The sequence below is a fragment of the Lycium ferocissimum genome, unplaced genomic scaffold, assembly GCF_029784015.1.
Source record: "Lycium ferocissimum isolate CSIRO_LF1 unplaced genomic scaffold, AGI_CSIRO_Lferr_CH_V1 ctg4585, whole genome shotgun sequence".
NCBI lineage: Eukaryota > Viridiplantae > Streptophyta > Magnoliopsida > Solanales > Solanaceae > Lycium > Lycium ferocissimum.
Genome location: NW_026725705.1, coordinates 51,334 through 75,738, shown reverse-complemented (window position 1 = coordinate 75,738; position 24,405 = coordinate 51,334). Strand labels below are relative to the sequence as shown.

Here is a 24,405-nt window from a genome sequence, read left to right as displayed (position 1 = left end):
TACTACTAGAATGCCTAATATATGTTCTTTTCCAATTATTTATCTTGTCTTCTACTATCTCAAAAAAGTAACGAGCAGTCACTTGTACTTGTAAGTAGCGTATAATAGATTGTTCTAATTAGTTTTTTTGTGGGGGTGGAGCTATCTATCTATCTATCTATATATATATATATATATATATATATATATATATATATATATATATACTTATTTATAGTTTTCTTCAATTTTTTACGCTATTTCACCTATTTAAAAGTACTTATTATAATTATATCATTTTATAAAATACTAAAAATTAAAACCCCGTGGGGCTTACGCCCCGTGCCTCGGGGCTTACGCCTCACTGAGGCAGACGTAAAACGCCCCGTCTTACGCCCTCGCCTTTTAAAACACTGGTCCCAACACACATCAGGGCCCAACCTAAGCCAATATCCATCCCAACTTCACACTCGAAGGTTCACATGCTGTCTCCGACATCATAATCTAAATATGTGATTCACTATACTAAGTCTCACCAAAAGTAAATCATAACCTACCTAGACTGCCAAACTGCAACACCAACAAGTCACTCTATCGCCTTGCCCTTTCTCTGAAGCTCAGAACCAAAGTAGTCTAAGCACAATCGAATTCTAAATCAGAAATCATGAATAATGAAACTAATAAGCTACGATATCAATTAGGTCATTTTAACCCTAGAAACTAGGAAAACGGGCCCACAAGGGCGAAACGGGAAATTCACGGGTAAAATACCAAATTGAATCCTAGGTAATCATAACCCATCATTAATTGTTGATTTAGCTCAAGAATTATCCCCTAGTCTGATTTCTAGTAAAAACCCCCAAATTGGGTATGAACCTTAATTCTCCAAATCCGAAATTGAACCTTAAAAGTGAAAGATATATGATTACTAAGCTTAGATTAATCACATTTTAACATTAACATCATCAATTTATCAAGTATACTCTTAGAGAAAAATCTCCCAAAACGCTCCTTCAAATTCCATTTCCAAGGGAAGGGGAAAGTCTAAGATGATTGTGATTAAAGAGAAGTAAAGGATTATACAAGGTTTTACCTCCAAGATTTCCTTCAATTTGTCTCTAAGAACAGCTTTCCCAAGCCCCAATATCGAGATATGAAATAATGAGGGTCTAAGACTCATTAAATGAACAGTCACTACCCATCACCGCTGTAGCGGTAACTGGACCGCCCCAGCGGCCACCTGACCGCTTCAGCGGTCAAGCCAAATGGCTGGGACCGCTTCAGCGGCAGGGCTACCGCCCCAGCAATGCCGCTGCTGCGGTGCTGGTGCCGCCAAAGCGGACACCAGACACCAGAACTTGGCCTAAGTTTTTCGTTTCGATCCGATTTTTCAACTAACTCCCGAGGCCATCTGCTCACATACCAGATACCTAGTCCCACATAAAACGCTCTACGAACGCGCTTGTGGCCTCGGAATTCCCAATGGAGGTCTCGTTGACCGAGTCAACCACCGATGCCTTAATTCCCATTTCCCATCCAATGTCCCGAAGCGCATCCGAATACATTGGGAACCGAACCAAACGCACACACAAGTTCTAAACGACTACCCGGACCCCTCGAAATTGACGGAATTCCAAAAAGGTTTGTTTGCCCAAAAGTCAACTTCGGGTCAACCACTTTTACTTTTAAGCCTATATTTTCACCAAAGTTATCCAAATCCAGTCTAGACACCTCGGGAAGCGTGTCAACGGTCCCCTCCGGTCAAAAGGAGCTAATCAGTATTTAGGAGCGGACGAAAATGCCAAAAGAACTATAACGACCAAATGGGTCGTTATAGTTGTATGTTTTGATCGGATTCTATACACCAAAAGTTGTATGTTTTGACCGGATTATACATTTTGTAAAAGCCTCTCACTACGGTAATATTTATATTTTTGTATGTATATTGTATAATATAGTTTTACATAACTACATCAAAACCCCTTGCATTTGTTCCGGGTTCCCCCAAACACATCCCCCCACCCCGCGGGGTCCGAGGTACATATATTTAGCCAAATCCCACAAGACAACACATCGTATATTGTTGAATTGCAGAATGTTAAACAGATGGACTCGTCATGTTTGGATTCAAATTAATAACACAACGTTGCCTTTTCTTAGGGTTTAGAGTTGATTAACAAGTGTGATTTTTTCTTTAATCTTGACCTATTAATTGGTAAATTTTTTTTTTCTTTTCTGGATTGATTTATTCACAATATTAATTGCACCAAGAATCAGTTTTGTTACTATTTTAATGAATTTCTAGTACTTTAAAGACTCAATTTCGAAATCTCCTCAATTCTTGAAGTTTAATGTGCTCGATAGCTGGACTTGTGTTAGGTTTTAGAACTGTAACTTGGTTGATTACTATCTGCATATGTACCATGTGTGTGTCAACGCAATAAAAATGAGCCTTTTTATTTGATGTAGGTCTTCTTCCACTTTGCTTAATGTGGTTTCTTTTATTATTTTTTATTTTTATGTTTTCATCTTTTTGTTCCTGGAACTTCATAAATGGTGGTTTTATTAAGCAAGGCTTACTGTGTGTTTGGAGCATCTTTTTGAACTGCACACAGTAAGGGGTTTGTCATCCTTATTCTATAATTATGTTTTCATGTTTGATTTAATGCATCTAAATTTTGTCTTCTGGCACATTCTGCACTGTTGTTTTCTACCATTGTTTAGTTCAATGGTTGTATAATATGACAGTTATATTATCTTTGGCATGTTCTTACGTATGTTTCTTTAATGATGTTTACCAGGGTTGTTTCTGAATTTGGCCATCCTGCCATGGCTAATAATTCTCATTTCACTGCCATGCAGGTATAGTGTTTTCCCCTTTTATTAAAGTTAGAAAATTTCCTTCTATTAAAAAATTCTTATGCTTTCACTGGTATTTATACATCCAATACTTTGGTATCTCGTGAAATTTGGGTATGTAGAAACTAAGGTATATTCTTTTTGTACATATATACTGGGTGTTTCTCCACTATATCAATGAAATCCATTACTTTATCGAAAAAGGCTTCTTTGAAGGCATAGTAGTTATCTGAATGGAGATTTAATGATTATGCAATCACTATCATTCATATCTGTGCTGTCATAATAACAAAAGTTACAGGCTTTTACTGATTTGTTTAAAATCTATTAGGAGAGAAACTGTTCAAAGGCTTAATCATGTACAATAATTTTGTCTGAATCTTACACCTGTTCTATCGGTAGAGTCTTCTATCATGCTTATATATGCCTAGACAATATACAGAATAGGAAGTGAGTGTTATTCCCAGAGAACTTGTTTATATCTTACATGTGTTTACAGTTGAAATTGAGATAGGAAGAAATTTGAGCTGAAAAAACAAATTCATTGCTCTGGTATAATGGGAATCCATTATTAACTTGGATGTTGTTGCTATGATAGCCCTTAAGAGAGCAAAGAGGTGACGTGGTTTGTCAGTCTCCTCTGTTTGCTTTGGTGGTGGATATTTAGAGTAAGAATGATCTGAAAGTGACGTGTGAGTAGGTAAAAGAACCGGCTGAGATAATCTTATTACGTGCCCTTTCGTGTTTAGTCTTTTGCTGTCGACATTCTTTTTCCGGGATAGTATTGTTTGCTAAAGTGAGCTCTGTCTCTCATTCTTCAGTTATATTCTGAATTTAGGTACAGTTAATAGTTACATTCGCTCTTAATAGTGGCTTTGCGAGCATAGAAAAGTCGAGGATAGCTTCCATGGAGGACTTATGTAGGTTGATCTGTCTTGTTTCTGCTTTCTTCTTGATGGGGTCACCTTTAGGGGGCACCTCTGATTTGATACATTTAAGATCCAAGTTCTGGAGTGGAACTCTCAGAGGCTTTCTGATTGAAAATTACTCCATCTTTTTCCTGTTATTGCTTTGGCTTGTTGCTTTACTCTTCTTGAGTTTGATAGTCAAAATATATCTTGGTCTTTATCCTTGTTAAGAGTAAGTGGGTGATGCATGTTCCTCTTAAAATTGCTAGACAAAATATTACTTGGTTGGGAGTCTTGTTGACCTCTCTAAGGAGAGGAGGAGGAGGTGAATGGATTATCTAAAATCGTTTCCTTGGAGAGGATAGTTATGGCACTCATCTTCTGAGCTTAACAACTTTGGTAAAACTTATGAGAATGAAGACAATTAGAGCTCAAGGTTTAGTGACAGTGGTTCCTGTTCCAATCCTTGGATGTTTCTCCTTAAGTTACTATTTTTCCCTTTTTAAATTAAATATTGTGATCTCCCATTTTGCATCTCTTGCCCATTGGTTTGTTTTCATTTTTTCTTCCATCTGATGATGCTTTCCTGTTCCATTCATTTTTAGTGCAGAAGTAGATACATCTTCTAAGTTTAGATGAGAGTGAGGTGGAATGGTGGATGATATGGTGGATGATTCAATGTATTCTTAGTAGCCGTTTCTCCATAGATTTTGTTTCAAAATTTTGAAAAAATGTTTGGAAATTATTTCAAATAGTTTTTGTTTATCAAAGTGACCCGTTATTTCGAATTCAAGCTTGAAATTGAATCTGAAGTTTGGAAAGCAGGTTTTAGGAGTTTCTCAATTTTTTAAAAGTTTTCACTTACAAAACTTCAATTATGTTTTCATTTGCGAACACAACTTCAACTTCCAAATACATTTTTTTTTTCAATTTAATTTCATTACATATATATATATATATATATATTTTTTTTTTTTTTTTTTTCAAAAATCAACCAATTCATGTCCAAATGCCTACTCAGAGTGTTTTTTTACTTTTTTTTCCCTAACCAATTGTCAGTGTTAGTTTGTTTTGGAAGGTTTGGCATAAGTGAAAAGATTCAGTACTCTGCAATTACCTGGGAAGGACAAGCAGAGCCCTTAAGGGCTGATTTAGACTCTGTGGCCCGAAAAAAGGTTAAGGAACTAGTTGGTGGCTTGGATAGGTGTTCACTAGATAGTGGGTGGGGTGGAATGAGAATACATCATAGGCTAACAAAAAGTAATCCCACCTTTGTAGAATAAAAACTCCAACTCAATAAACTACTAGCGAGTTGCATATTAACTAACTTAGCTGAAGTCTCACTAATATATTTTGTGGTTTTGTCTAGGTTGACATTTTTTTTGCGTTAAGAGATGTGTTTCTTGTCACCCGAAAAGAAAAGACACTTAAGCCGTTGTACCCAAGCCATTAGGTAAAGATGCTGATCATTTCGTCCATTCTCACTAGTGCTGTGATAGGCCATCTATTTGATCTCTCTTTATTCTCATTTCAAGCTTTAGATTGATTAGAGGAATGACTGTGGTTGAGCCACACCACATATTTGTACATAGTATTTTTAAACCATCTTGTTATTAATGAAAGATTATCTGATTTATCAAAGAAGAAAAGGTTTTCATGTTACTATGTGGTTTGGTTCCCAAATGCTGGTCTTGTCCTTCGTATTAATTTAGGGGGTTGTGCATGGATGCAAGTTTTTATCATTGTTGCATTGATTAGAAAATCAACTAAATATGATTGAAAAGTAGCTATATTTCTGATTTCATCTGTTCCTCCTTGCATGGATATTGGTTGAGAAGCCTCCTATACCGCCTCTGAGTGGTCCTCCTCAGGGTGCTATTCCATCCATGTCGCTGCAGGTAAAGTTGTGGAGGCTGAGCGGAGGGATAAATGGCTTTTGAATTGTAGAATCGCTATAATAACTATTTTCCCCACATTTTAGCAGTTCCAGCCGATGCTTCCACCCCAGCAGGCACAACCATATGTTTCTGGGTCATCTCAACAATTTCAGCCACTTGGACATGCAAATGTTGCGATGCCTCCTCAACCTTCACAAATTCCTCAACCTATGCAACAGGTTGCTGGTAGACCTGTAGTAGGAGGGCATAGTATGCCTCAGGGACCACCTATTCCCCATGATTTTCAGCGAAACCCTCCGATATCAAATAACCACATGCCTGGTTTTGGTGGCCCAAGTTTGCCTCTACCTTCTTCATATAATGTAAGACCTTGAGAAGAGCTCTTGTGGTTATTGTTATATCAGTTTTTGATGTTCCATTCATAATATTGATGAAATTCATCATTTGTGCTACCGTCTTCATCTTGTGGGTAACAGCAGGTCAATGCAGATTCTTCCAGCTCCCAGTATCAGACACAGATACATGATCATAGGTTTCCGTCAGGGGGGCAACCCTGGATGCCAACAAGTAATCATAATGTGAATTCTGCGACAACTATGCAGAAGACTGGAGAATTAGCAGCTCCCTTGGCTGTTCTAGTGAGAATTCAATATGTTTTATTATACCCGTTTTGCTGAGCTCTGTTATAGATTTGTAAGCTGAAGGTGACAGGCTCTATTTTATTTGGTTTCAGGAAGCAAATCACAGGGGTGACTCTGTTGAGACTACTCCGTCAGATTGGATTGAGCATACTTCTCGAAATGGGAAAAAGTATGTGATTTCCCTTAGGACTTGTCAGCAAGTAACATAAGGTTAATGGGTGTTTTGACTGAGAGAGTCAACATTTGAATTTTATGATAGTGCAATTTTTTGAAAGCAAATGATTAAAATTCCAGTGAATACAAAAGATGTAAAATTCTGATATACAAGAAAAGGAGCTCTGCATAGCTTTTCATCCAAATCCAACATTTTATACCACTTTTAGTGCTCCAGACAAAAAAAGAAGAAGAAGAAGAGCATGGCGAATTTGGCTTTTAGGAATCCTTGCTTTTGGATTCTACTCACATAGATTACCCATAAGAATAAGACCTTCAATTCCCTAGAACACGTATAATTGAGAGTCATTAGACCTTTGGCTAATAGTTTAGTTGTTCCTAGAGGAATTCAATCTGGGCAGCTAGACATAGAGCGAGGTGTATAAGTGCCCAGGAGAAATATCTATCCCTCTAATAGAAGTGGAGGATGAGAGTTTAGAGCTTTCATCTTGCTTTTTAGATCGCCTTGCCAAGCGCTATCCTCCAAATATTAAATGTGCTACTTAGCTCAGATGTATGCACGTCAGGCAAGTTGACAACAAGCATGCACTTCTTTTCCCCTTTAAGACTTCAATTTCTCGCCAAATTGTCCACATTATTGCTGGAAATATTTCTAGCAATAATCTTTTTTTCCTTGATCAAAAAAAAAAATCATTGCTGGAAATATCACTTTCCAAGCTCTGTCTCTAAATCTTCTTGTAATTTTGCCGTGACTCCAAAAAGGGTTCTTTGCATTGCCTAGCATACCCCAACTGAGGTCTCTCATGTTTAGCATCGTATTCCATGGCCTTGCTGTATTGTAAGTTTGTAACTTTGACGTTTAATTAGTAGAATTTGGTAGAATGTGTACAACAATTGTCTTATGCATGAATGCTTCTATAGGGGCACTCTTTACTATGTTTTCTTAAAGGTAAAATAGTTTTATTAATGATAATATCTCCGGAAAGATATGATTCTCCATAAGATTCACCTAATCTCTATACAAATTGGATTCTTGTAGGTGCACCAAAAAGAAATTAGAAATAAGAGGTTCTTTTTCAAATGTAAGAAATCACTTTCTATACCTTGAAAAGCTCTCATATTTCTGCCCCTTCAAAGGAACGACATAAGAGCTAGTGGAGAAACATCCCATGCCCTTTTTCTTCTCTTCCTTCATCAAAAGCGCAGCTCAGTAGTGCCTCCTTCACTGTGCTTGACATCCTCCATTGTAAGCTGAACCATTTCAAAGTCCCCACTCCCCACCACAAATAAGATGCTATTTGCTACCTGACAATGCACAAGGATATGATCTGTCTTTCACTAATTGTTATACATAAAAAAACAATGGATGTATGTAATCCTCTTTCTATTTTCCCCTGTTAAAGATCACTACTCTGACTGTCAACCAAGCCAAAAACACACCTTTCTTGGTGTTCCATCAATCCAAACGGATAGGTATGTGGATGTTGATTATTCTCTAACCAAAAGCTTATGGTAATATGACTTAACTGGGAACCTCCTGTTGCTCCCAACCCCATCTCTACGAGTCCTATTCGACAAGAGATGTGTTGACCTTGTAGAACATCTCAACTAGGCTTTGAAGGTGTTCCTCCTACACTTTGAGCCCCAATGAATCCTCCTCATGCATCCTTACATGTTCTGTCATTTCTTTTCGTAGATGTTTGGAAATATGAGCCTCAATGTACTCTTTTCACACCATTTGTGTCCAAAAAATTGTCCCTAGTTCCATCCCTAACCTAAATGTATGTGTCTGCTGAGCTCAAGGTGTTTTAGATCCCCTCAATCCCCTTCCGTCATTCCATGTTTTTCTGCTATCACTCCCCTTCATTGAGCATGTTCCTCAATGTGAAATCTCTATATCCATTTTCACAGTAGTGCCGTATTTGAAACATTTAGGTCTATCTGTGAGGTCTCTTGGTGTCGTAACTAGAGGTGACAAATGGGTGGGTTGGGTCAAAATTGGGGCGAGTTAAAACGGGTCAAAATAGTTATTGGGTCAAGACCCAAGCCATCCAAAATTTGGTTGGGTCAAAATGGGTTGGGTCAAGATGGATCAAAGAACTGGTCTTAACCCAGCCCGCCCAACTTAACCCAACCCAATATCCACGCCTTTAGGTTTCTAATGAAGTTTTAAATGCTTTCAGATTGAGAGAAGGAAAAGTTTCTTATATGATTCTCCATCGGAAAAATTTACCTTATTCCTAGAACGGAATATAGACATTGGTACAACAGGAGGCTCGAGAGACCGCGAGCGTATTCATTAAACAGATCCCTTGTCTAGTTCATATGCAACTATGGACTTTAGCCTCTTTTCCTTGTCCGCATTTTACACACCTTGAATAAACAACTGCATGGTAACAACTTGGAACATGTCATAATTTGTAATCAAATTACATATACAAATTGACAGTATAAATAATTTGTGTCTTCAGTCCCTAAAAATAATAATTTGCGTCTTCAGTATAAATTTAATCAGTTATAGAACATATCACTCATTGTATTTAATCCGTTATTGAAACCAATTTAACTTAGTACTGTCAAAAGAATTAAAACCAAGCTTGGGAAAAATTGAATTTCAAACGAACAAATCTTTTTCTAATATTCTTTACTTGCTTGGGTTGGGTACATGTTGACCCGGCGGGTTTCACTACTTTGGCCCGTTTTTGATTCTATTGTTTGATGGGTCATTTTGGATTCAACCCTTTGGGTCAACACAATGGGTCATGACCCAACCTGTAGAAACACCGAATGGGTTGGGCGGGTTAGGGTTGATTTTGCCACCCCTAGTCGTAACTGTCTCCTATCTAATTAAGTGAAGCTTCCTAGCTCTCCTTGTTGACTCCCATAAGTTTCTTCGGTTCTCTAATTTACAAGTGATGCTAACCAGTGCTTGTGGCGGTGACATGAAGCATGTAGGAACGGTAGACAAAGTACTCTTTACTCTTCCTCCCTTCCAACAAATAACCCTTCCGCCAGCCAGCTGATTTCTTTTCGACTTATTCAATCATCAGATGTCACCTTGTGTGGTCCTTGTTAGATGCACGTAAGGCACACCAAGGTATATATTGGGTAGAGCTCCAAACCGATATCGTCCACTGCACCGCCCCCTCTGATGATCTCATACTTTGTTGGGTTAATCTTCAGATGGCATAAGGAACATGTCTCAAGCTTTCCAATAGGTTAATGTCTGCATCACAAATTCTAGTGTCTTGTCTACAAACAAGTGGTGTGTCAGTTGGTCCCTCAAGTATCCACCTACTAGTTCGTTGTACATCATTCTGCTTCCATTATCATTGGAGATCATAGGCCCCTCCATTTCAGTCCTCTTCACTGCCAAAGACACCGCATGGGTTGCCATTCACGGGAACCAAATTCTACCTGACCGTTGATCAACAGAACTTGATGCACCTCAATCAGCAACTTCATTTTGACCCCATTTCTCTACCATCATGCATCTTTTACATATGTCTTCATGCTAGTAGGTATTGCTAATTTCAGTATCTTTTGATGATCACTAGGCCAATCATGGTTGCTAGTGTTATTATATTTCCTATGGCTTTATTACTTCAACCTATTAATTTCTTACAATTTTTGAATTGATTTTTAGATACTATTATAATAGAAGGACAAGAATCTCTAGCTGGGAGAAGCCTCTAGAGCTGATGACAGAAATGGAGGTGAGGTCACTTGTCATCTAGCCTTTAGTTTTTTGCTTTTTGCAGATAATTATGGTTAGTTTTATCCAGTTTCTTGTACATATCGATAAAAAAAGCTGCACCCATTTCTTTTTGTATGGAGCTTCGTAGAACCACTTTTTCTTCCACGAACATCTGTGATTTCTGTTTGAGCTTTGGTTAGAGAGCAGATCTCTTTGATCTTACTATACTGTGTAGTCTTCATTTGGGATTGCATTTGCCTTTTATTTCCAACATAGTTCTAAAAGATACTATATTTTCCACTATTGTTCTAAAAAATGTGTTAAAGTATATGCATGGCACGATTATATTTGGGCAGTCTTTCGCGGGCAACTTTTTTTCTTTCTGATTAGTATAATGTTATTGTCACTCTATAGTGAGATGGAGAGAGGAGACTTGATGTAAGACTAAGGTTCGCACTTCTCATTCTGGTTTGCAGAAGAATAGTTTGGTTGGCCCAAGGGTGTGGCCTAGTGGTCAATGAAGTGGATTGAGAATCATGAGATATCAGGTTTATTCTGGCGGAGACAAAAACACTAGGTGATTTCTTACCATCTGTCCAAGCTTTGGTGGACAGAGTTACCCAATATCTGTGCTACCCAATATCTGTGCTGGTTGGAGGTAGCAGTGCCGGGGAACTAATCGAGGTGAGCGCAAGCTGGCCTAAACACCACGGTTATCAAAAAAAAAAAAAGTTTGGCTGGTTGGGTGATGTTGGGACTTTGATTATTTAAGAGGGATAAATATCAAGGGACAAACAAATGAGGTCTAAGGAAGTCTTGAGTTTTTTCTGAAGATGGTAACTTTGTATACCCCAAAGATTAGGTTATGCTGGCAACCCAAAAAGTGATCGGAACAGGCCTTACGTGCCGGTGCATGCGTCAAACGCGCCACCGGCTTCGGAGCTCTAGGGAGCGTGTGAGGGCGCGGGGATGGGGTTTTGCCGGAATCGCTTTCTGGGGTTTGGTCGCTGGAGCTTTTACGAATCTCGTGGTATTATCAGGAGCCATTTGGCCATGAGAACTATTCACTTTTCTGGAAAAAAAATTTCACTTTATTTGAAAATCAACGTTTGGCCGTGAAAATTCCAAATACAACTTGGAAAACACCTAAAAACCTGTCTTCACTTTTTTCCTTCTCACTTTTTGATTCTTCTTTCTTTCATTCAAATTTAATCCTAACTTTTTGATTTTATAAAAATGATCCCGTTGCAATTTGATCAAGTGTGCCACCGGTTTGGGTTTTGGGTCGGGTAGGGTCGAATCTTTTCAATTGAGTCTTTATCTATTAGATAAATTAACAGAAAGAGTAAAAAATATAGGCTGAAATGACTAAAACACCCCTAAACTTGGCACGAATTGCAATTTTAGTCCCTGAACTATTGCCACACTTAAAAACACCCTTGATCTTGGATAACTGAATGTTAATTCATCCCAGTGGCGGAGCCAGGATTTTCGCCTAGGGGGTTCAAATATATAAAGAAGTAAATACACGAAAAAGCCAAGGGGGTTCAACATCTACTATATGTACATAAAAAATAATTTTAACCTTGTAAATACAGTGTAATTTTTCGGCCGAGGGGGTTCTGAACCCCCTAGAGACTACTTAGCTCTGCCACTGATTCACCCCCGCGTTGCCACATGGCACAGCAAGTGTGCACAAACTCTTTGAGGCGAGTGGGAGGCTCCACATCAGTTTTTTTTTTTTTTTTTTAACAAAAAGAAAATCAATTTTGGAAAATTCTTAAAAAAGTATATTTTTTAAAATCAGGAAAAAATATTTTTTTTTTAAAATAAATCTGGACTGGATTTTTTATTAAAAAATCTGAAACTTTTTAAATCTTGAAAACTAATTTTTTTTTTTTTTAGTGAAACCGTTACTTTAAAAAAAAAAATCTGGAAAATTGTTTTTTTTTTTTAATTTAAAAACCTGGGCTTTTTTAAAATCTGGAAAACGAAATAAACCCATTTTTCTAAAAAGGAACCTGGAAAATTGAATTTTTGATTAAAATCCTGGACTTTTTAAAAATCTAGAATACTGATTTTTTTAAGAATAAAGTGGAAAACTGATAATTTTTTTCTAGATTTAAAAAATAATCTAATTTTCCGGGATTATTTTTTTTTTTAAAAAAATGGGTTTTCCACATTTTAAAAAAAAATCAGTTTTTCCATATTTGTATAAAACTCCAGTTTTAATCCACTGTTTTCCACTTCTTTTTTAAAGAATGTCTTAAAAGAATCATGAAAATCTGGATTTTTTAGGATACTTTTAAAAAAAATATCAAGTTTTCATTTTTTTTTTTTAAATCCATTTTTCACAGATATTTTAATTAAAACTCTAGTTTTTCAGTTTTTTTTAAATCAAATTTTCCAGATTTAAAATAAATATTCCATTGTTCCAGATTTTTTATTAAAAAAAATCAGTTTTACCATTTTTTAATAAAAAAGAATCAGTTTTACATTTAAAAAAAAACAATTTATCTATGTGGAGGACACATTGGAGAAAATGCCAAGTGGACGGCGAGTGCATTCCACTTGCCGTGGCATGTCTACGCAGGGGTGAATTAAAATCCATTTAGTCAAGATCAGGGGTGTTTTTAAGTGTGGCAATAGTTCAGGGACTGAAGTTGCAATTCGTGCCAAGTTTAGGGGTGTTTTAGTCACTTCAGCCAAAAATATATTAATCATGACATTTGAATTAGTGAAGCAATTTTTTTGTAATTAAGAAAAATATATGGGATCCAATTTATGACTTTATGTGATTATCCATTATGAGATATTACTCTTTTAGAGCTATTTGGTTGTATGTTTCAGGTAAACTAATCAAGTTGGATGGTTTTGCTAGTTTTTAGAAATTGGGGGGTATAAATCGTATTTCTTATTTTTTAGGGAAAGTACATCCAGACAACCAACTATTCTTTGCAAAAAGTATAACCAAACACAACTCCATCTTCAACTCCAACTTCAAAAATTCCAAATAAAGTGAAAAATATTTAGTTTCTATGGCCAAACGCCTACTTAGTTTTCGGAAAACACTGGTAGAAAGTGGCATTGACGCGGACAGCCACTTAGGTCGCTGGAAGATTGCACAGTGAGATGATAATTTTCTTTCCTGAAAGAAGCTAGTATTTTGCACAACTATATTTTTTCACCAAGGCGCTGATACCATGTGAGAAAGCACGGGAAAATATTATTACGATGTGTTTCTACGTTATTACACTGAGCCCCATTTATAGTTATATTCTCCATGGTAAATAATACTCCCACCGTCCCAAAAAGATTGTCTCCCTTTCCTTATTAGTTTGTCCCAAAAAGATTGGCACATTTCTATATTTAGAAACAATTTAACTTTATGAGATGATTTACAACCACACAAATATCTAAGGCTTGTTTTGAACCACACATTTCAAAAGTCTTCCTTTATTTCTTAAATTTTGTGCCAAGTCAAACTAAGACATCTTTTTGGGACGGAGGGAGTAATCCTTTTCCATGTGGGACATTGTATACATTAATATTCTAAAACTTCCATCCAGGATTGTACTACTGGAAGTTATAATTTCTACTCAGAGATACTGTTTATGTTTAGTTTTTTAACTTGATTTGTTTTCATGCTGTTTTCATTGGGGACAGAGGGCAGATGCATCAACTGACTGGAGAGAATTTACAAGTCCTGAGGGAAGAAAGTGTGTAACTTATATATTTTCTTGTCCTCTTTCCAATTGTTCTTTTACAGTAGGTTTTTTGTGTGTTATTAATGCATAATACTCATTGCTTTTATTATTTTCTACAGGTATTACTACAACAAGGTTACTAGAAAGTCAAAATGGAAAATGCCTGATGAAGTCAAGGTGATGTTAGATTTTAAATCCGATATGGGATTCCTTGCTTTAAAGTTTAAATAGCATGATAAGAAGGGACAATATTCTGTTTTCTTGGATATTCTATTTCTCATAAAATCTAATTATTTATACATTCACAGTTGGCTCGTGAGAGTATGAAAGTGGAGGTAGTCAAGGGATTGGGAAAAGAAAAGGACACTATTTCACACGCCTCTGATTTTGGATCCGTTTCTGGTGTTAAAACATCATCCCCGGGTGCAGATGGTTCATTAGTCTTGGCACAAAGAGCTATGTCAAGCCCAGTAGCTGTGGCACCAGTTGCTAACTTACCAACTATTGTGGCTTCAGAATCATCAAATTTACCTGGTAAGGTTTCTTCTCCAACGATTGACGCAGTCGAAATGCAGAATTCTTCAGAACCTGCTTCGCCAGCTGTTGCTAATTCAGAGAAAATTGGAATAGCAATAACCTTGGGAAATTCTGTCGCAACGCCAGTGTATGCTTTCAGATTTATATGTTTTAAATTGTATGCTTTCAGATTTATATGTTTTAAATTTTCCTATGGCTTGTGTTGCTATCACATTTGGAATTCAATTTTTGTTGTAGTTCTGAGACTACTTCAGCTCAGGATGCAGTAGTGTATGGCGGTGGAGTTTCTCCGGACAATACGGAGGTACTTTGCCTTTTTGAAATGCGATTAGTTAATTACTAGTGTTTTTTTTTTGATATCGGTAACGACTTGTATTCACTGTAAAATTCAGCTTCAACTAAAGCTGAATTGTAATCTTTACAGCAAAAGTATAAGGAGCACCCAACAAAAGCTTACACTTGTCCTATTAAATCTACCAGGCCTCCTATCTCCCCCCACAAATTTTGTTTACACCAAAAATAGAAGAGATTTAGACAATTCATCCTAATTTTCTGGATAGAGCTACTAGTGCCCTCAAAAATTCTAGCGTTCCTTTCCTTCCATATTGTCCACCAAACACAAGCTGGGATGATCTGCCACCAATCTTCTTCTCCACCTCTCTTCCCTACACTCTTCCAGCATCTGAGAAGCTCAACAGTAGTATTAGGCATAGTCCAATTGATACCAAGGATACAAAAGAACATGTTCCACAGATTTGTAGTTGTCTTGCAGTGTAAGAAAAGGTGCTTATTGGTTTCACCATCTTGGCCACATAAGAAACATCTTGAACAAATCTGAAAACCTCTTCTTTGTAGTTTCTTTCCAAATGGGGGTTTAAAATCAGACTTTGCATGCCCTCCACTTAAATACCAATCTCCTTAGCCTACTTACGCCGTGATGTAAGAATAAATAGAACATACACAAAACCCTCAATGTGAGAGACCTAGAATTAAAGAAGAATATTACAAGTGTTTACAACACTCAACCTCACAACCCCAATCCCAACGACACTCAAGAATTTTACCACACAAAATTCTCTCAAAGACCTTCTCTTACTTAGGCCTTTCACTAAGAGTATTTCTCTTAGATTTTTCTCTCTTTTCGCTGTTATCCAGGGCCAAATCTCCTTCCCTATCAGGGATGGTACTCACCACCGTTGTCGCATTAACATAACCTTGCAACTTGATTTTCGGAAATACAAGTAGGTCCACTCCAGTAAACAGACTTACACAGAGAAATGTTCCTTGTTGTTTAATTTCCATCTTAGAAAGTCTGTCAGGATATCAGCTGAAGTTCCTCCAAATCCCTTTGCAACCAGAGGCTAGGGTTCTTCCTTTATCCGATAAACCCATTTGTTTTGCAATGCCCTCTTATCCTTCGCAATTCGGCTAATATTGATTAAGTCCATCTCATCTTTCATCACAAATCCCACTTAGTCGATTCACTTAGTCGATTCATCGACTCGCATTTTCTTCATAACATTCCTACCACCCTAATCATTGAGAGCTCTTTCCTGAAAATAAGATCCCATCCTTGAGTGTCAAATCGACTATTTCCGATTTGTTTTTTTTGCAACTTGATTTTGTTCATCCCAAAATCGATAACCAAGGCTTAGCCAATAAAGTAACACTTCTTTGATTTTTGGATATAAATGAAAGATTTACCTTTTCTCGCCACCCGTACTTCTTCTCGTCAGGGAAAGTCGATTCAACGTTCGGTTCATTCTTTCTACTACTCCATTTGTTTCCAGAATAGTCTTTCATCATCTCGATTCCATTATCGGCACAATACCGTTTGAAATCACCATCAATGTATTCTGATCTTTGAATACCCAAACACAGTGATTTATTTTTCATTTTGCCATCGAATCCAACTATGGTCATATTTACATTAGGCCAACCAATTCATTCCAGTGGTTTTCCCGAACCTAATAGATTTCATCCCTTCTCCTCGGGTCGATATGTCCCACCGACAATGCCACAAATCTAACCACAAAGTACCATAAGGGCCAACTACCATAGCTTTTCCAAGACCCATTACCAAAATCGAGATCATATCCCTCATCATCAAGCCGACCCACCGAGACTGTGTTTCGCATCGCTACTTTGGAACATGTCTAATTTTGTAATCTTCCATCCATTTGACATCTTCAAATTAATGCATCCCTCTATTTCTGGGTTTGTCAAATGAATCTTTTCCATAAAGCTTCTTGAAGCGGGACCGGATCGTCGCCATTCTCGACTCTCGATTTTCCGCGGGCCTCCGCATTGTCCCGGTCCGGATCGACCGTCCTCTGAATTGAATCTCCATAGCCATTTATTTGGCAGATGCTGCAATCATCAAAATCAATTTTTACCGATTGATGCATTTACCCATCATCTTTAGATTAGTTTCTTCTTTTCTCAACATATCGACAATACCTTCATCATATCTCATGCTTTTTCCAGCAACCATTCTCCTTCTTGTTCAAAATGAATTGAGTCCCATTTGACCAGGTTCTTGCATCTCCTTTCATCATCAACTTTACCAATTCCTCTACAACCTACTTACGCCGTGATGTAAGCGAAGAATAAATAACACACACAGGTTCACCCTCAATGTGAGAGCTACGTCCACGCGTCGGCGTCAACACTCAACCTCACAACCCCAATCCCAATGACACTCAAGAATTTTACCACACAAAATCAGTTTGTTTTTCTCTTTGGGAATCTTTCAATTTGGTGTGTTTAGCAAATGAGAAAGCTTCCCTATTTATAGGTGTGAGATGAACTGATGTCATTGGAGTTGACAATTTGCCAAATACAAGGAAGATGTTTTCTTCCTTAAAACAAGGAAGAGAGACAACACAAATCATGTATGTTGAGGTTCCAGTAAACAGACTTAACAGAGAAAGTTCATCTTAGTCAATAAGAAGTTCCTCCAAAAGAATTATTGATTAAGCTTTCAATTTCCCAATCATTGAGAGCTCTTTTGAAAATAAGATCCCATCTGAGGGCTCCAAACCTGATTTGTGCTTGAGCTTGGAGGCTTAGAGTATAAGTCAGGGAAAGTCGATTGAAGGTTGTTATGGCCAATCCACTGATCTGCCCAAAAAGTTTTTTTTGCCATCGCCAACTATGATATTTACATTAGGCCAAAATTCATTCTCTCCCATAAGGGCCATTAACTTTTTTAAAATCTTCAGCATCCCATATTTCTGGGAAATTCTTTTCCATAAAGCATTGTCCTCTGAATTGAATCTCCATAGCCATTTCTGCAACAAACTTTTGTTGGCAAGTTCTTAATGCCCAGCCCATTCTCCTTCTTGTTCAAAATGATTGAGTCCCATTTGACCAGGTTCTTGCATCTCCTTTCATCATCAACTTTATTACCTTGCCAAAGAAAGTCTCGTCTCAGTTTGTCAATCTTTTTCTCTACTCCTCTGGGGAGTGGGAAGAGAGACATCATGTATGTAGGGAGGGCATCCAAGACAGAATTAATGAGTGTAACTCTGCCACCCAAAGAGGTATTGGGTTTTCCACCTTGCCAACTTCTTGTTACATCTCTCCAAAACTTCATCCCAGATTTCTTTGGATTTGTTTTTGGCACCTAGAGGCATCCCTAGGTACTTAGTGGGGAGGGAGCCCACTTGACAGAGGTTCCATGCTAGATCAACTTGATTAATTGGATAGAGTTAACTTTTGCTCCAGTTGACATGAAGACCAGACAGGGCTTCAAAAATGGTCAGCATTGCTCTGAGATGTCTGATCTGCTCCACTTCAGCATCACAAAAAACTAGTGAATCGTCAGCATATAGTAAACAAGTGATCTCCAGGTGGTTGCTAATGGTGGACTGAGAGTCGAAGCCCCTAATCCAACCATTAGATTTAGCTGTCCTAACCATGTGATTAAGACCTTCCATAGCAATCAAAAATAAGAAAGGTGACAATGGGTCACCCTGTCTGAGACCCCTTTGAGATTGAAAGAAACCTGCTGGACAACCATTTATCAGAACAGAAAATCTGACACTAGAGATGCAAAATTTGATCCAGTTTATCCACTTGTGCCCAAAGCCTATGTCTTCCAGGATCTTCAGCAGATAGCCCCAATTTACATGGTCAAAAGCTTTTTCGATATCCAATTTACATAGAATTCCTGGCCTTCCTTGTTTGAATCTGGAGTCCACTAGCTCATTAGCTAGTAAGGCTGCATCCATAATCTGTCTCCCTTTCAAGAAGGCCATTTGGTGTTCATCAATCAACTTCCCCATGACTGTCTTCAGTCTTTCTGTGATGATTTTAGAGATGATCTTGTAAACTCCTCCGATAAGGCTTATAGGTCTGAAATCTTTAAGTTCTTCTGCCCCATTCTTCTTTGGTATCAATGCAATGAAAGTAGCATTGAAGGATCTCTCAAAGAATTCATTGTGATGAAAATTAAGAATGGTTTGCATTAGGTCTTCCTTTAGAATATCCCAACATTCTTTAAAGAAACCCATGGTAAAGCCGTCAGGGCCCGGAGCCTTGTCGATTGCACATAAATTGATGGTATTTAGCACTTCTTCTTCAGAAAAAGGTCTTTGCAACCATTGACTTTCCTCCTCAGTTATCTTGGGACAGCTAACATAATTCAGAGAAGGCCTCCATGATTCGGTTTCTGAATACAGCTTCTCATAATAATCAACCATAACTTCCTTGATATCAGCCTCAAGTACCACTTCTTGACCTCCAACTATTAATCTGTCAATTGTGTTGTATCTTTTGTGTGATGTTGCCATTCTTTGGAAAAATCTAGTATTTCTATCACCTTGTTTTAACCATAAGACCCTGGATTTTTGTCTCCAACTTGCTTCTTCATTATTGGCTAGATCTTCCAATTCAGCCATAACAGTTGCCCTGATCATCTTTTCCTCTTCATTAAGCTCCCTATTATCCTGAATATGGTCTAGATCAGCTAGTTCATTCAATGGGCTGTTCTTCTTATTGACTAGATCCCCAAAGTTTTGCCTGCTCCATTCTTTAAGCTTGTACTTCAGCATCTTTAGCTTGCTGCTGAGTTTGAAATCTGGATAGCCATGGACCTCAAATTCAGTCCACCATTTTGAAACGAGTTCTTTGAAACCATCAACCCCAAGCCACCAATTTTCGAACTTAAAGTAAGAACCTTTGCGTTCCCAGATACCGCACTCGAGAGAGATTGGAGTGTGATCAGATTCAGTTCTGGGCAATAGTCTTTGCCTTATATCCCTGAAGGCCTCCTCCCATTCCTTAGAAAAAAGGAACCTATCAATTCTGGCGGCATTGTTGTGATTTAGCCCCCTGAACCAAGTATATTTTCCTCCGTTCAAAGGAGGATCATGAAGTTCCATGTCCTCTATCCAGCTTGAGAAATCAGTCATCACATTGGTGATTCTGTGACAGAACCTTCTTTCAACCATGAGTCTGCTTGTGTTAAAATCCCCGCAAGTGACCCAAGGGCCATCCCATAACCCTCTGATTGCTGAAATTTCCTCCCAGCATTCTGCCTTAGCCATTCTGGTGTGGGGAGCATAAGCCCCTGTAAGACACCAATTGAAAGAATGATGAACGGAAGCAAAGCTGTAAGTGATTGAGTAGGAGCCCTTTTCAACTAATACACCAGTCCACACTCTACTATCCCAAAGGATCATAATACCATCACTGCTGCCTTGAGCTTCAAGAATTCCACACTTCATCCATCTACATGCCCATAATTGTTTGGCAATAAGATCCACCTCTTATTTTGGTCTCCTGAAAACAATAGACGTCTGCTTTCCAGTTCAGCATCAAGCTCTTAACAAGATTTCTTTTGGTAGCTTGTTAAGTCCCCTAACATTCCAAGATAAAAGTTTAGTTTCATTGATGAGTCAAACTTAAATTCTTCCCCCTGTTTCTCACCCCTACCACCTCTTTATTGAGCTCTGATTGCAAATTCTTCAATTCATTTCTGCTAATCCCCTTGTTCCTAGGTGTTTTGATTTTGCTTGGCGTTCCTTCCTTTTCCAGGATCTGTTTCCTTTTGTCGAGTTTAATGAATAGTGCTAGTGCCTCTTCCTGACACCCTTCGAAAGCAGCCCCATATATGTTGCTTAACTCCAAAATATTGGACTTCACCCAATTGGAGGCCCTAGTTTCAGCCTCAGAATGTTCCAGAGGCTGCATGCTCACTGGTTCCGCTTCGTGAACTTGCATAATTTGCAAATTTGTGCCATCTTGTTCTGCTGAAATTACTTGGTCCGTCTCATCCTCGATAATTGTCATTGCATCAATATCCTTTTCTTTTCCAGTTTCTTGGGGTTCCTTGTATTCTTCCTGGTGATTCAGAAAAGAAGAGGAGGGATGAGATGATGGGGTGACTTCCTTGCACGTCGTATTGGCAGACTCCCAAATTGCAAAGCTTTCCAAGAATTTAGAAGCAGTGTCTTTCAATTCTGAGAGAAGTGAGGTATTCATATCTTCTAAAAGGTTCTTTTCAGTAAGTGGAGCCTCACGTGCTGCCTCACTTAAAGGCTGAGGGAAAGTTTCTACTTCATCAGTCTCCTTTAGGCCCAAACAATTAAATTGATTTGGGCCCAACATAATATGGGCCTTTTCCCTATTAATTTTCAGGTCCCAGTTTGAATTTGAAATTTCCACTTGAACAGCTGTCTCTTGGGGCCCACGTGACGTGCCCACTTGGTCAAAGCAAATCCCCTTTTTCTGCATCATATCTGCACATGTACCCTTTGTTAGGGTTTTAGATATCTGCTGGACAAAACCTTGTACTCCTTTACCTTCTCTGATGGAAAAACTTGCCGGAATTTCAACCCAAATTTGGATGGTGAAGAGGATGCCCCCTTGCTCCAGGGTTACTTCTCTGGGAATCTCTTTCCCCTTTCCTCTAATTTTGATTCTAGCCCATTTCAAATGATTACGGAGTTGTGTCTCTTCTTCCGTCTCAATCCAACCCCTATAGTAGTCTCCGATGGCCTTGAAGACATTTTGAGACCAAAATTGAAGTGGTAAACCAACTAGTTTGGCCCAGACCGAGTTGGGCAACTCATCGTGGTCAACAGCTCCTGACAATGGTGTCCACCACTGAAAGTTGACCGGTGATTTCTTCCAATACCATTCCCCCTCCATGATCTGTTCAGCAGTGGTTCTAAAAGAAAATTCAAAGAGAAATTTTCCATCTCCCATCTCATATATGTTCAATCCATGAGCTTGCTTCCACAGAGAGCTGGTCCAACGCCTAACTGCTGAAAGTGTGGGAATCTCCGATGAGTTCGTAGGGAAAGTACCAACTAGACATTTATTGAGGACTTCATTCTGGGAGTCTGGGGCCTCTTTAATATGGATGGGTTTTTCTTTCATTAATGACTTGCCATCAATAACTACTTGATTAGACCATTTAATGTTTCTGAGAGCATCTGTATATGGAAGATCCTTTGATGCCAATCTTGGCTCTACAGCAGTGATTCGGCGTCTCTGACTGCTTAAAAATCTACTAACCTTGTCAGCCAAAAAAGTCCAACCTGCATTAAAAGTCACTTCTGGAATAATAAGCACTGATCTTTTCTTTCCTCTGATGCTTATAATGCTGATATATCGGCCATAGCTGTGATAATTCCTGGAGCAAAAAGTCTCGGAAAATTATCTTTCTTCTTCCATCTTCTCACAAAGTTTCCTCGGGTCTTAGATGCTTCGCGAAGTGTCTGGACAATCCATTCCATGGTGTTCCTGTTGAACGAGACCCTTCTGATGAAATTCTTGCTTCTCTCAGTCCAATCGTACCATGAATCAACAGTGTTTGAAGACTTAGCAATATCATAGGACTTGAACCCAACAGCAAAATAAATGATATTCTCCATTTGCCAGAAGTAGTGATCTGAGTTACTAGAAGAAGAAAGAAAAGGAGTGATTTTCAGGCATGGTTCCAAGGAGAACTGGTCGGAAGAAGATTTGAAGAGGAAAGGATGTGAAACTAGGGTTCTGATGATAGTCTGAAATTTTGGTCTGAGAAAAGGAGATTGTGTAGTTTATTTTGGAAGACAGTAATCGGAAGGGGGTGGAGGAAAGGATCGGAAGGAGTTTAGAGGAGAAAGAAAGTCGAGAAAGAAAGGCTGGGTCATGTCGGAGAAGCAGTTGCGATCTCCGGCGAGAAGATTAATTACTAGTGTTTAAAACACCAAGAAAGCTTTTATTAGCTGTTGTGCTGGATGTTAATCCAACAATTCTGTAGTGCAGTTGTTAGTCAACTGCTAACAGGTGAAGATTATACTTCGATGACGTTTTCTCTTTTCTACTTTGTGGTTGATGTTGTGCCTGAAATGCAGGAAGTTAAGAAAGATGCTGCACTATCTGAAATAGGAAATGCTACTCCTTCAGAAGAGAAAACCGTCGAGCTGGGACCATTAATTTATGAGAGCAAAGCGGTATATTTGATTATTGCTTTTTGTCCCTTTTGGATGTTCTCAAAATTTCTCTTACAGTCTTACTCCTATTTTAAGTATCTGATTTTATTGCCTCGGTTTATTGCTTATTTTGCTTGTTATGATATCCTTTTGCACATTGTTTTCAACTCTTGGCTGCTAAATTTAGGAGGCAAAGAGTGCATTCAAGACTCTTCTGGAATCTGCAAATATTGGGTCTGACTGCACGTGGGATCAGGTTTATTACTTGCTTGATTTTTCATACTGAATAATTGAGGAAGATCATTTGACATGAATTGTATTTGTCAGGGCATGAGAGCAATAATCAATGACCCAAGATATGGTGCTCTAAAATCCCTTGGTGAGCGGAAGCAAGCTTTTAATGAGGTATCTCTCGGAGTTGTAGTTGATGGAAAACTTTCACTTTTCAGTTTGCTATTTTGGCTACATAACAAATATCTGGAATGGGTTAATTGCTGCTTCAATGTTTCAGCATACTGTATTCCAAACAGAATAAGGTCTATAGCTATTATATAAATTCTGTGTTCTATTCCAGTATCTGAGCCAAAAGAAAAAACTGGAAGCTGAAGAGAGACGTGTTAAACAGAAAAAAGCTCGTGAAGATTTCAGGATAATGTTAGAAGTAAGTGAAATTTTCTTTTGTGAGTGTCTTCCATTTGGTATATCTTAATGTGTAAGAGACTTTAGTATTTTTCACTCGTCAAAAGAAAAGTTGATATTTTTCACAACAATCTCTGTTATTTCCAATCTTACAGGATTGCAAGGAGCTGTTGCCATCCTCAAGATGGAGGTTTGTCTTTCATTTGTAATGATGCTAAGTTGTCTGCTGCTTGTTTTCTGATCTTGGTCACTGTTTGTATAATTCTTTGTACCTTGAAGTTGCTCCATTATTTGTGTAAGTTCCATTTGATCCACTATCTGCTATTGATTATTCAGTAAGGCAATCTCCATATTCGAACATGATGAACGTTTTAAAGCTGTTGAGCGAGCTAAAGACCGTGAGGACCTTTTTGAAGATTATGTGGAGGAACTTGAGAAAAAGGTGAAGCCCCTTTCAGTGAACTTTCTCGTGTGCTTGTATATGTTGGACTCGCACATTGGTTAAGTGTGCGGGCTGTAGTTTCCTTATATGGTCTTTGGATAGCCTTTCGCTTTCAGTTTGAGATAGATACAATGTCCATCTTCATAAACATGGTATTAGAGGCAGATCTATCCTTATGTTAGACTATTAGATATTGTTATCTGACGCTCCAGATGTCCAGTCTTGGTATGCGATTAATGTATTAGAATCCCACATCGGTAAGGTGTATGAGCTGTAGTTTCCTCATATGATCTTGGACAATCTTCACCACCTGACCTAGCTTTCAAAGTTGAGTTAGGCCCATGGTCCACTTCATTAACAATATTCATTCTATTCCCTCTGCAGGATGTGTTTTTGTTTGTTCCTTTTTTTTGTTTAAAGAGGAGAAAGAAGTGCTGTAATCAAGTTAAAATCTAGTGTTCTTTGAATATATTTCATTTAAATGAGTTCACCATT

The 24,405-nt window shown here is 38.1% G+C and overlaps 1 protein-coding gene across 19 annotated transcripts in view; it reads left to right on the top strand.

Moving 5' to 3' along the window:
• The first annotated feature begins 1,919 nt into the window (after positions 1 to 1,919).
• Positions 1,920 to 24,405, top strand: part of LOC132044464 (pre-mRNA-processing protein 40A-like) — a 39,179-nt gene continuing 16,693 nt past the window's right edge. For 5 of the 19 annotated variants that reach the window (XR_009412190.1, XR_009412191.1, XM_059434950.1 and 2 more), the window contains exons 1-17: positions 2,036 to 2,194; positions 2,781 to 2,841; positions 5,585 to 5,644; positions 5,728 to 6,006; positions 6,121 to 6,282; positions 6,378 to 6,454; positions 10,106 to 10,175; positions 13,823 to 13,875; positions 13,983 to 14,040; positions 14,172 to 14,527; positions 14,638 to 14,704; positions 22,752 to 22,850; positions 23,017 to 23,085; positions 23,157 to 23,234; positions 23,404 to 23,490; positions 23,624 to 23,658; positions 23,805 to 23,910. Coding sequence is in view for 17 of the 19 variants with exons in the window: in XM_059434950.1 (XP_059290933.1) it covers positions 2,809 to 2,841; positions 5,585 to 5,644; positions 5,728 to 6,006; positions 6,121 to 6,282; positions 6,378 to 6,454; positions 10,106 to 10,175; positions 13,823 to 13,875; positions 13,983 to 14,040; positions 14,172 to 14,527; positions 14,638 to 14,704; positions 22,752 to 22,850; positions 23,017 to 23,085; positions 23,157 to 23,234; positions 23,404 to 23,490; positions 23,624 to 23,658; positions 23,805 to 23,910 (1,689 nt within the window). In the remaining 2 variants the exon portion in view is untranslated. The other 14 variants (XM_059434957.1, XM_059434956.1, XM_059434946.1 and 11 more) reach the window with 14 other exon arrangements.